General features: G+C 51.1%; 1 protein-coding gene across 2 annotated transcripts in view; it reads left to right on the plus strand.

The window, feature by feature from the left end:
* LOC143766912 (uncharacterized) overlaps positions 1–12,939 on the plus strand; it is a 164,053-nt gene that overhangs the window by 128,562 nt on the left and 22,552 nt on the right. The window contains exons 1-4 of one of the 2 annotated variants that reach the window (XM_077254910.1): positions 7,834–8,083; positions 12,269–12,418; positions 12,548–12,727; positions 12,811–12,934. In XM_077254910.1, coding sequence (XP_077111025.1) covers positions 12,341–12,418; positions 12,548–12,727; positions 12,811–12,934 — 382 coding nt within the window. In that variant the 5' untranslated portion in view covers positions 7,834–8,083; positions 12,269–12,340. Of the gene's footprint in view, positions 1–7,833; positions 8,084–12,268; positions 12,419–12,547; positions 12,728–12,810; positions 12,935–12,939 lie in introns of those variants that run through there. The other variant, XM_077254909.1, reaches the window with a different exon arrangement.

The raw sequence follows: 12,939 nt of genomic DNA on the forward strand, positions 1-12,939 counted from the left end.
ACCGCTGTCGAGGTCTCCCCTCTGTCCTTGCTGATGAGACAGACCTTTGTGTTGTCGAAGTCGGATGGCAGGATGGTATACGGTTCTGCTTCCCATTGGTCATCGAGCTTGTGTAATCTCCTCTTTCGTTTAAGTACTTGCTCACCAGGTGACAGGGGAATCGCAGGAGCGTGTTGGTTGTAGTCCCTTTCTTGCTTCTGCCTAGCCTGGGCGAGACTTCTCTCTACACACTCCTGTACTTCGCGGTACCTTCGCTGCCTTTCTGCATCCCAATCTGCATCCGGCGAGGTATCTTCGGGTACTAGGACCCCCATGTCCAGATCAACGGGTAACCGACTAGACCTTCCTCGCATCAGGTACGCTGGAGTACAGTTGGTGGAACTTACTGGGATGTGGTTGTACATATCCACCAAGTCAGGCAACTTTGTCGGCCACAGGTTCCGTTCCTCCACAGGCAAGGTCTTCAATAAATTGATTACTACCTGGTTCATCTTCTCGCACATCCCGTTGGTTTGAGGGTGGTACGGTGTAGTTCTGATCTTCTTACACCCGTACAACTGGCAGAATTCTTGGAACACTTCCGCTTCGAATGCAGGCCCCTGATCGGTCAGTACTTTCTCTGGGTAGCCATGGGGCCTACAAAAGTGCTGCTGGAAGGCCCTGGCGGCAGTCCTAGCTGTTAGATCCTTGACAGGCACAACCACCAAAAACCTGGAGTAGTGGTCCACGATGGTAAGGGCGTAGATATAGCCCGACCGGCTAGGTGTCAGCTTCACATGATCCAGCGCGACCAGTTCGAGCGGCCGTTTGGTGATGATAGGCCGCAGGGGAGCCCGTTGACTGTCACGGTCCTTCCTGCGCAGACTACATGGACCACACTCCCGACACCACTTCTCAATGGTTCTCTTCATGCCAATCCAATAGAACCTCCCTCGGAGCAGCTTCTCCAGCTTCCTCCATCCGAAGTGTCCGGCTCCATCGTGGTAGGCTCCCAGAACCATGGGCGCATCTCGCCTTGGCACCACTATCTGCCACACCAATTCATGAGTACGTGGGTCGATGCTCCTCCTGCACAACTTGCCATCATGGATAAACAGTTTGCTTCTCCCCTTCCACAGCTGTTGGGTTTCTTGTGGATCATCTGGGCCAGGGTGCAACCCAGCCTGCGTCAAGAGTTCCTTCACCTGACGGACCGCGGGGTCACTATCCTGGGTTTCTGCCCATCCGTGGTGGGGCAGGGGATTCAGCGTGGCATCCGGTTGGTTCTTGTGCCTGTTCTTCACATGGTGAGAGTTCTGAGTGGCTTTGGGGCGATGGAAGGCAGGCAGCTCCACCTCTTCAAGTGCCTCCGGGTCTTCTCCCACTTCTGGTAAATTGGGCATTCGGGACAGAGCATCGGCATTGGCATTCTGGTGTCCTGCCCGATATTTGATGGTGAAATCATAGTTGGACAGCCGGGCCATCCACCGCTGTTCCAAAGCCCCGAGTTTGGCAGTATCCAGATGCGTTAGCGGATTGTTGTCCGTGAAGACGGTGAATTTCGCGGAGGCCAGGTAGTGCTTAAACCTCTCTGTCACTGCCCAGACAAGGGCAAGGAATTCCAGTTTGAAGGAACTGTAGTTGTCAGGGTTCCTTTCCGTGGGACGGAGTTTCCTGCTGGCGTAAGCGATCACTCTTTCTTTGCCTTTCTGGACTTGAGACAGCACGGCTCCTAGTCCCACATTACTGGCATCTGTGCACAGCACAAACGGTTGGTCGTATTCGGGGTAAGCCAGTACCTCTTCTCCCATCAGCGCCGACTTCAAGCAGGTGAAGGATTCCTCCAGCTCCCCGTTCCAGTCAAAGGGGGTGTTCTTCCCCTTGGTCTTCTTTGGTTGGCCCACCAACAGGTTTCGCAAGGGTGCGGCCTTCTTGGTGAAGTCTTTAATGAACCTCCGGTAATAGCCTACCAGCCCGAGGAACTGCCGGACTTCGTGGAGGTCACTGGGCTTTGGCCAGTCCTTGATCACTGTGACCTTGTCGGGGTCTGGGGCCACTCCTTCAGCGCTCACCACATGGCCCAGGTACTGCACTTTAGGTTTCAGCAGATGACACTTGGACGGTTTCACTTTTAGGCCGAAGTTGGACAAGGCTTCAAACACCTCGGCCAGGTGCTTCAGATGGTCTTCGTAGGTTTTAGAGAAGACTATGACGTCATCCAGATATAGCAGCACGGTTTCAAAGTTCAGGTGTCCCAGGCAGCACTCCATCATCCTCTGGAACGTTCCGGGAGCACTGCACAATCCGAAGGGCATGTAGTTGAACTCACAGAGACCCATTGGCGTCGTGAAGGCCGTCTTCTCGTTGTCCGCCTCCGCTACAGGAACCTGCCAGTACCCACTGGTGAGATCTAAGGTAGAGAAGTAGTTAGCAGATTTTAAGGCAGCCAGAGACTCCTCTATCCTGGGCAGTGGGTATGCGTCCTTATGTGTAATGCGATTCAACTGCCTGTAATCAACACACATCCTCATTGTACCATCTTTCTTTTTAACAAGGACTAACGGACCTGCCCAGGGGCTACAGCTGTCTCTCACCACCCCAGCCTCCTTCATTTCCCGTAACATGTCCTTGGCACACTGGTAATGAGCTGGGGGTACAGGGCGATATCTCTCTTTTATGGGTCGGTGATCTCCCGTGGGGATGTGATGTTGGATCCCTTTCACCTGCCCAAAATCTGAGGGGTGTTTGCTGAATACCTGCTCGTACTCGTGTACCACCCTGTATTTGATGAGATGGGGTAGAGTCAGTGCCCACATGCAATTCCCGACACCAGTCTTTCGAGTGCTCTGCAGAACCTTTGTTCTCCGCCACGTTTGACGGGACCAAGGGTTCAGGTGTCTGTATTACACTATTATTGACAGTGAACAGTTTGGCGAGCGTGGTATACTTGGTTAGGTGGACCTCTTCCTCCCCACAATTGAGGACACGTACGGGCACTCTCCCCTGTCAGACGTCGACCACCCCCCGGGCTGTCAGAACAGTAGGCCTATTGTCTGAATATACGGGTTCTACCAAGGCCTGGTAGTCCTTACCCCTGAGGCCTATGGCTGCTCGACACCATATTAACATTTCACTCTTGGGGGGTATCGCGATGGGGTTTGAATCACTCACAGTGACACGACCAATCTCACCACCAGTCAGCTCTACCTGCTGTCTCTGCATCAGAGCTCTGAAACAATCACTTCTGCAAGACAATTTTCTATAACATTAGTACCAAGAGTCATCATGGGATTACATTCTTGACGATCAATATCTACAATCACAATCCCTTGGGCTTTCAATTCCACCCGCCCCACTTTGATGGTGACCTCCTTATACCCCACTTGTGGCAACGGCTGACCATTACTGGCGATTATGGTGAAATCATCGTCAGGGCCACGAGTAATATCAGCGTCCTCCCAATACCGTTTGTAGAGCACGTAAGGTATAGTCGTCACCTGAGAACCGGTGTCCAGCAAAGCATTCAAGGGGATTCCATCAATCACTACAGGGAGAACTGGTCGTCCTCCAATATACTTGGTTCTCCAATGCTGCGGGCCTGACCGTCCTACTCCTGGGGGTTGGCCCTTTGCCCCAGGGGTTGCTCGTTTAAAGGACAGTACCTTGCAAGATGGCCCACCTGGTGACAGCGGCGGCAGATGGGTCGTCCATCCTGGTGGAAGCGATCGTCGGGCCGGCTCCTGGTCGGCGGAGTCCTCCTCTGTCGCATCCAAGGGACATCCTCCGGGCTGGAAGCCAACTGGATCTTCTCTTTGGGGGCCTCCTGTAGGGACTGCACCGTCCGGGCCAGGGCAGCAACGCTCTTGGTTAGCTCTTGCATCTGGAGACGGAGTCCTGCAGGGGAGTCGTCCTCGAAGCTCTGGGCGTCGGCCTCCGCGGCAACTGGGGTATCCGATGCCACCTCCTGGTGGTATGTGAGAGCGGGGCGCCTGGGTGGTACTGCGCGGCTGGGCTGTCGCTCCTGCAATGCCTGGATAGCTTTATCTTTAAACTGCGCAAAAGTCAAGTCTGGATTTTGCATGGCCAGGAAGTGCAATTGGCCCCGCTGGTGACTGCACAGGAGCCCCTCAATGAACCACTCCTTCAGGATTTTATCCTCATCCTGCATGCTGCCGGGGTCACTCTGCTTAATGGCCTGCATCGCTTCCTGGAGATTAAGGGCATAGTCCCGTAAGCTATCCTGTGGCCTTTGTTTGCATCCATAAAAAGTCAGTTTAATTTCTGTAGCAGTGCGAGTATCAAAGGTGGCTTTAAGCTTGGCAAAAATCTGTTGTGCAGTTTCTTTATCCTCAGCGGGCCAGGATTTCAATTCTCTCAGAGCCGCCCCAAAGAGTTGGCCGGTTATCATATGGACCTTCTGAGGCTCGGTTAGGGGATAGAACTTGAGCAGGCTGCAGAGCCCCTCTTTAAAGTCAGTGAACGTATGCGACTCCCCAGAGTATCGCGGAAGCCAAGCCGCTCCGGGCAGGTACGGCATAGAGAAGGGCATTATGGCTTTTGTGTTAGCGGCAGCGTCCGGCTGGTTGGGAGGAACAGCGGGTTCTGCGGCTACCGGTGGTGGTATTAGGGCCGCAGCTCCGTCCGCTGCGGGGACCGGAGCTGCCCCTGCGTCCGCGGCTGCGACCGCCACCTCCTCTCCTCCCGACTCAGACATGGCTGTCCCTTCCTCCCACGAACCTGCTGGAGGTCGGAGTTCCTCTTCCGGGATTGGCGCCTTACCGCGCTTTCCGTTCCGCGCTTCTTTTGGCTGCTTCCGCCCACGTAGCTAAGGCTCCTCCCTCCGTGCGCGGCAATGGCGAATTTTGGCGGTAAATGGCAATACACAGTCTTTTCAATAAAGTACAATTCAAGCGCAATAAATCACAGTTCCAAGGCACACATGACCTGATTCTTCAGGCTTAAGTAGATCCTGTTTGTGACGCCAAGTTGGAGCGCCCCCCACACCGCCGCAGGGCCGAGGGGTACCCGGAGCCGGGCCTCTGAGTCTCAGTTCTGGGGTTGTCACGGTGGCTAGACCCGGTCCGTGGCCCTGTCTGTCAGTGGGGGACGTCCGGTGCAATAAGTGGTGTTGTAACGGTGCAGTTGTGGGGTGCAGGTCGCGGTAAATAATGAGGACACCAGGTTGCAGTCTCTTTACCTCTTTACTGAAGGTTTTGGAGACCTCAGTCCAGAGCGCTGTTAACTGGGTTGTCAGAGACCGGCCGGTCCAAAGGCACATCAGGAGTTCTCTTTACAGGTGGGAATCAGTGTCTACCTTCTAGCGCTATGTGTTGTAGTTCTTCCCTGCTGAGCTCCCGGGATAGTCCTCACAACTGTTTCTGTCTGTCTCTGATGTTCGCTTTCTCCGTCCCCCAGATGATATGGTAGGACGCACCCGTATGACGGGGTATGCCTGGAGTTCTTCCGGGACCCTAGAGTCACCCCTTTCCCACAGCTGCCTCCGTTGTCTGCTTAGGTGTTAAGTGAGACAGCCAACCTGTAATTAGCTGTCCGGCCGTGGTTTGCAGTAGTACTTAAAGTCTCTTACTTGCTCGGCGTTCCGGACACCGACTGTTTGCGCCTCAGAAGGATGTTGCCTCGGTCTAACAGCACGACTCCTTCTGGTTCTAATTCCTCTTCACTGTATTCCCGTTGTTCACTGGTTTGTTCTGCTCTGAGGAGTCTGCCAGGATCCCATCCCTGACAGGTCCTCTCACTAGCTCTTCCCAGCTACTTCTCCCTGTCTTCCTGTCCAACCCCCAGTTTTACCAGAGTTGTGAGGAGTGGCCTACTAGATAGGACCACCCCCCCTGGTGGCCGGAGTGTGAAGTGTGGTGTGAGTGTACCTGGTCAGAGAAACTCCTTAGTGCAATCAGACGTACCATAGCTCCCCGTAGTGGCGGAGCCACAGTACTGCAACAACCAGGACTCTGGGGTGCTGCACTATAATGGGGCAAGTGTCTGTATGGAGCATCTATGGGGCCATAACATTTGTGCAGCACTATATGGGGCAAGCGTCTGTATAGAGCATCTTATGGGGCTATAACGTTTGTGCAGCACTATAATGGGGCAAGTGTCTGTATAGAGCATCTTATGGGGCCATAACGTTTGTGCAGCACTATAATGGGGCAAGTGTCTGTATGGGGCCATAACGTTTGTGCAGCACTATATGGGCCAAATGTCTCTATGGAGCATCTTATGGGGCCATAATCAACGTTTCTGCAGCACTATATGGCGCAAATATCTTTATGGAGCATCTTATGGGGCCATAATCAACGTTTCTGCAGCACTATATTGGGCAAATGTGTCTACGGAGCATCTTATGGGGCCATTATTAACCTTTATGCAGGATTATATGGGGCTCCTGATTCAATATGGATATTCAAAAACACTTAACCTACTGATGTCTCAATTAATTGTATGCAGGACTCTGCTGTGCTGGTTGTCGTGGTGCTGAATGAGGGGAAGTTTGTGTGGGGTCAGGAGGGGTTTATAGTGTGGATGTAGCAGAGCCGGAGGTGTACAGAGCGGAGCCGTGTATGTGTGTAGTGGTGCAATGTGTACGAGGTGTAGGGAGCGGAGTCAGGTGTGTACAAAGCTGAGCCAAGTGTGAAAGAGGTGAGCGGAGTCATGTATGTATGGGGTGTATGGAGTGGTGCTGCGTGTTTACGAGGTGTATGGAGCGGAGCCGCTTGTGTACGAGGTGTACGGAGCGGAGCCGTGTATGGAGTGTACGAAGCGGAGCCGCGTGTGTACGGAGCGGAGCCATGTGTATGGGGTGTATGGAGCGGAGCTGTGTGTGTGAGGTGTACGGAGTGGATCCGCGGGTGTAAGGAGCGGAGCCGCGTGTACAAGGTGTACGGAGCAGAGCCGTGTGTGTACGGGGTTCACGGAGGGAAGCCACGTGTGTACGGGCTGTAAATATCTGAGTCGGGAAGAATGGTACACGGCTGTGGGCAGAGGCCAGCATGTGCACTGTGGGGGAGTATTGGGTGTACTCACCAGCGTCAGAACGTGCAGTGCGTATGCTCCGGAGCCGACCAGTGCACCCAATACACCCCCACAAAGCAACAAAACTATAGTGTGCGAAATGAATAGGGAAAATGTGAATTTCGGTGGGAAATATTTTGGCGCGGGGGGGGGGGCCCATTTGAAAGTTCACATCGGGGCCCCTCACTTTGTAGTTACACCACTGGGTCTATTTGTCTCCAGAGAAATCACACGTTACATTCCACACAGAACATTGTGTAGAAAAGGCGGCGCGAGGTGATTGTGCCAGTAGTGAGGGCGAATAATGGCGGGAATGTCACTGACTGAGGAGAAGTCTCCATGTAGCGTCTTCACTGCGGATTAGTGATGTGTCGTTCGTGAACGAGCCGACACAAAGAGCCGGCTCCCTGCTGTGAACGATGGGAGCCGGCTCTGCAGCGTGAGTGAACCGAATCTTTTTTTTTTTTTTTTTTCCTTGTCTGACGCCTGCAGCCTATCAGATTCAGCGAGCTCAGTGAGTGTGACTGTGACTCATGTGGGAGGAGCAGACAGCAGAGAGGGAGATGTGAGTCTGTGGAGTGTAAAGAAATGCCTGGGAGTCCAGTGATGTGATCACAGAATCAGTCCCCAGGAAGGCACAGCCGGGTGCGGTTGAAGTGTCGCTGTATTGTTCCCCTCAGCACCCGGGCATTCACCTCACACAAGTACCGCAGCTGTGCAGCCTGTCGCCTCCCATCAGGCCAGGCTTGTGCTGGAGAGGTGGCCATGCTGTTAGTATCAGCTCCCTCTAATAATGGCTGCAGTTCTGTGCCATCTCCAATTATCTGACACTCTGCAGCTCTTCTTGTCTTTACACTTTTGCAACCTTTTTAATGCACCCAAAATATCTGCAAATCATGGTGATTAACCCCTTCATGTTGCAGCTATTGTTCTTTTTCTGCCACACCTTTCAGGAGCCTTTGTAAGGGCTTGGGGTTTTGTGTTTCTTTTTTTGCAGGACAAGTTTTAGTTCTGAATGAGCCCATTTTACCATATGATGTCCTGAAAAACCAGGAAAAAAAAAGTTCACAGTGAGGTAAAATGAAGGTGGGGAAGCAATTCCACCGTATAGTTTGGGGGATTTGTTTTGCGTAGTTCAGAGTGCACGGTTTCATTTGAGGTGATCTCACACGTGGCATCACAGGAGGCTGGGGCTGCACTCGCTTCTCTGCAGCGTCTCGCCACATTGATCACCTACAGTAAGGGTACCGTCTCACAGTGGCACTTTGATCGCTACGACGGCGCGATCTGTGACGTTCCAGCGATATCCATACGATATCGCTGTGTCTGACACGCAGCAGCGATCAGGGACCCCGCTGAGAATCGTACGTCGTAGCAGATCGTTTGAAACTTTCTTTCGTCGCTGGATCTCCCGCTGTCATCGCTGGATCGTTGTGTGTGACAGCGATCCAGCGATGCGTTCGCTTGTAACCAGGGTAAACATCGGGTTACTAAGTGCAGGGCCGCGCTTAGTAACCCGATGTTTACCCTGGTTACCCTTGTAAATGTAAAAAAAACCCCAAACACTACATACTCACCTTCTGATATGTCACGTCCCCTGGCGTCTGCTTCCCGCACTGACTGTGAGCGCCGGACGTAAAGTAAAAGCAGAGCACAGCGGTGACGTCACCGCTGTGCTGTGCTTTACGGCCGGCACTGACATAGTCAGTGCGGGAAGCCGCCGGCGAGGGACGTGACAGACATCAGAATGTGAGTATGTAGTATTTGTTTTTTTTTACATTTACAATGGTAACCAGGGTAAATATCGGGTTACTAAGTGCGGCCCTGCGCTTAGTAACCTGATGTTTACCCTGGTTACCCGGGGACTTCGGCATCGTTGGTCACTGGACAGCTGTCTGTGTGACAGCTCCCCAGCGACCACACAACGACTTACCAACGATCACGGCCAGGTCGTATCGCTGGTCGTGATCGTTGGTAAATCGTTTAGTGTAACGGTACCCTAAGGCCAGGCCATCAATGTTAGTCATGGACAATCTCTTTAAACTTGTTCTATCTGTAATACTACCTCAATCATATTTACTGTAACTTAACTGTTAATAAAGTTGGTATGTAACTAGGGTTGCAGTGCCATATTCTGTTTGACTTGCTGGGATTTGTAGTGCTGTGCACCACCAGCAGGAGAAGTTGATACCATGGTATAGTAGCATTTATACATTTCTGTTCCACGTTGTGTTGAAATAAACTGAGTTTACTATTCCGTATGCTTTGCACAGTGTGTGTGTGTGTGTGTACAGTGTGCGTATACAGTGTGCGTGTAAGGCTACTTTCACAATAGTGTTGTTTGGTGTACGTCGCAATGCATTGTTTTGGAGAAAAAACGCATCCTGCAGAATTATCTGCATGATGCTTTTTTTCTCCATAGACTTTCATTAGCGACGCATTGCGACGTATGGCCACATGTCGTGCGACGGATGCGTTGTGTTTTGGTGGACCGTCGGCACAAAAAAAGTTCCATGTAACTTTTTTTGTGCGTCACGTCCGCCATTTTCGACCGCGCCCCCTCCTCCCCGGAGCTTACAATGGGGCAGTGGATGTATTGAAAAACTGCATCCGCTGCCCCCGTTGTTCATTTCTTTCACAACGTGCGTCGGTACATCGGGCAGACGCATAGTGATGGCCCCGTACCGAGGCTAGTGTGGAAGCAGCCTTAGCACAGTGCTTGCAGCCTTTTATTTGTAAGAATTACAATCTTATACAGCACCCACATATAGCACAGCACTTACTAATTCAGAAAGGACGTGTACAAAAAACGGCGCATATTACACAGTAATACAGGTTAGGCCGGGTTCACATTGCGTTAGTGGCGTCTGTTAGACGGAGGTTACAGAGCGGCATAAACGCAGTGTAACGTAGTCCGTTATGGCCGCCATTGACTCCAATGTCGGACGCATCAGTAGCGCACACCCACAGTGGGCGTGCGCTAGGGATGTGCCGTCATTGAGTCATAGCGTTTCCGGGTCCGTCACTGCTAGCGCAGATAGAGCATCTTCTAGCTCTATCTGCACTAGCGCGATGTAAACGTCGGCACTTGCGTTACAGCAGCCCGTTAGCGTATGTGCTGAGCGGGCTGCTGCTAACGCAGTGTGAACCCGGCCTTAGGACTACAACCGAGTAGCACAGGCTCTGTTCACAAGAGCCAACAATCTGCAGAAACAGCAACGCTAAAAAACAGTGTGTCCTGCTTCACTAGAGACTTATACAGGTGTATCATGAGGCTGTCACTTTACAGGCAAAGACTGGGAACGATGACAGTGTAAAATCTAGTTTTATTTAAAAAAAGAGCCGGTTCACGAGCCGAAAGAGCCGGATCACCAAAAAGAGCCGGACTGCCCATCACTACTGCGGATCACGTGACCCCTGACTCCTCCCCCTGTGACCTCATCACAGGTCCTGTGCGCACAGAGCAGCCATATCTGTGGAGTGCGGCTGGCTCTGCAGGTGGAGGTATGTGGAGATTCCCCAGTACTGAGCGCAGCCGGGGACATTAACCCCTTCTGCACGGAGGAGACTCTTTTGGGGTTGTTGTTGCCCCTTTATAAGAACCATAACGTTGTTGTTCTGTTTCCTGTAATAGACACATACGAGCCAACTATGGAGGACAGGAAGTGAGGAGCGGAGTGTTCTCCTAGTACAGGGCCATCCCCCTCACACACAGTATAATGTCCCCACAGGACTGCCATCCCCCCACTTTCTAATGTTCCCACAGTACTGCCCCCTACATGCACAATATGGTACCATCCACCTCACTGACTACCTCCGACCACCGACAACTAATAAATTCTCACTTCGCCTCATTCTTGGTGCAGATACTAATGAACCCAGGATCTATGAGATATTTACCATACGATAGTTGGATAGGCAGGAGTGTATCATCCATAAAGGTAGCCCACTTGGTTGCCATGATGCCTATGAATTGTCAGGGCTTGGTGGGGTGTGGTATTGGTCACCCTCTCCTTCCCATCATCACAATTTCAGCGATATCCACATTCCCATGACGGTGATACCGCTGAATAGATTAGTGAATCAGGGAGTGGAAAGCTCCTGATCCACCATTCAGCCATATACCCATCATACATATCCTCCATCCCATAGTCCACTGACCATATACTCATCACATATCCTCCATCCCATAGTCCAGTGCCCATATACACATCACACATCCACCATCCCATAGTCCAGTGCTCATATACTATTATTATTATTTATTTATATAACACCATTGATTCCATGGTGCTGTACATGAGAAGGGGTTACATACAGATATCACTTACAGTAAGCAAACTAACAATCAATCACAGACTGATACAGAGGGGCGAGGACCCTGCCCTTGTGTGGTTACATTCTACAGGATGGTGGGGAAGGAGACAGTAGGTTGGGGGTTGCAGCAGCTCCGGTGCTGCTGAGGCGGTAGCTTCGTTAGTGGTGAGGAGGCAGCGGGATCAGTGCAAGCTGTAGGCTTTCCTGAAGAAGTGGGTTTTCAGGTTCTGTCTGAAGGATCCGAATGTGGTTGATAGTCGGAGGGAAGATATCGGGAAATTTTAAGAATTGTTGGAGCCAATTTCAATATCTGCTTTTTTTCTGGTGTTTTTCCTGTAATATCGGAAAGCCTAAGGCCAGAAATAAATCCCATAAATCTCTGTACATGGAGACTTTGGGATCAGATCATTTCTGTCCGCGTTGATTGTGGAAATAAAAAATCTTTTCTAAAAGCCTCAAACTCCTGTGTGTGAATCAGAGCTGAGATCTAACGTGATAGAAGATTACAGTGCGGGGAAGACGGGAAACCTTCATATAGACGGCCGGTGGTGATGGAGTCAGTGACCGACTCTGGCCACATATGTCTCTAGAGCCGTAGTAGAAGATGAAGATGTCGTCCTCATCATGAAGTAGTTATTTCTCATGTCGCGTGTAATGAATATCTCCTGCAGTATTACTAATGCCGATTCCAGGGTCGGTAAATGAGACCAGAATTAGCGTTATGGAAGATGAGTCTATGAGGAACGTATTCAGCTGCCGACTCCGAGGAGGAAACTGCTTGTTGTCTGTGGCCTAAATATATAGGATTTATTAGTAGATGTAAAGAAGGAAACTAAATACTGTAAAATAATAAATCTCCTCATATGTTTCCCTTATTATCTCCAGTAATTGTATTATTACACAGGATTCTTATGATGTTACATCAGCTCATCTTCTCATTCAGGTCTCTACAATATCGGATCCTCTCAGTGAAGATCTTCTACAAAAGAGAATTTTCCTGATTTACCCATCACTGATGGATATGGACAGAGACAAGATGGCGGAGAGGATGTTACACCTCACCCTAGAGATCCTCTTCCGGCTTACTGGAGAGGTGAAAGATTCTGATGGCGTCACATTACATCATTCTTATCTATGGGAATAACAGATGGACAGAACTGGAGAGGTGAGGACTCTGGAAATGTCTGTAGTGAGATTTATTAATGTGTCTCTCCATTACCAGGATTACACAGTGGTGAAGAAGACCTCTAGTGATCGCTGTCAGGACCCTGTGTCTGAGGGATGGGGAAGACCCCTGAGCCCAATCACGGGGCCTCCACCTCACCCCCTGATCCATGAGGACATCAATGACCAGAAGATCCTAGAACTCATCTACAAGATGATTGAGCTGCTGACTGGAGAGGTGACTCTGCTGGGAATGCTGGAACATTATACAGTAACACTATGAAGGGATTGGGGGGATGACGGTATAATTGTATGTGTCAGGTTCCTATAAGGTGTCAGGATGTCGCTGTCTATTTCTCCATGGAGGAGTGGGAGTATTTAGAAGGACACAGAGATCTGTACAAGAACGTCATAATGGAGGTTCCCCAGCCCCTCACATCTCCAGGTAAT

The sequence above is a fragment of the Ranitomeya variabilis genome, chromosome 4 (genome assembly GCF_051348905.1).
Source record: "Ranitomeya variabilis isolate aRanVar5 chromosome 4, aRanVar5.hap1, whole genome shotgun sequence".
Lineage (NCBI taxonomy): Eukaryota > Metazoa > Chordata > Amphibia > Anura > Dendrobatidae > Ranitomeya > Ranitomeya variabilis.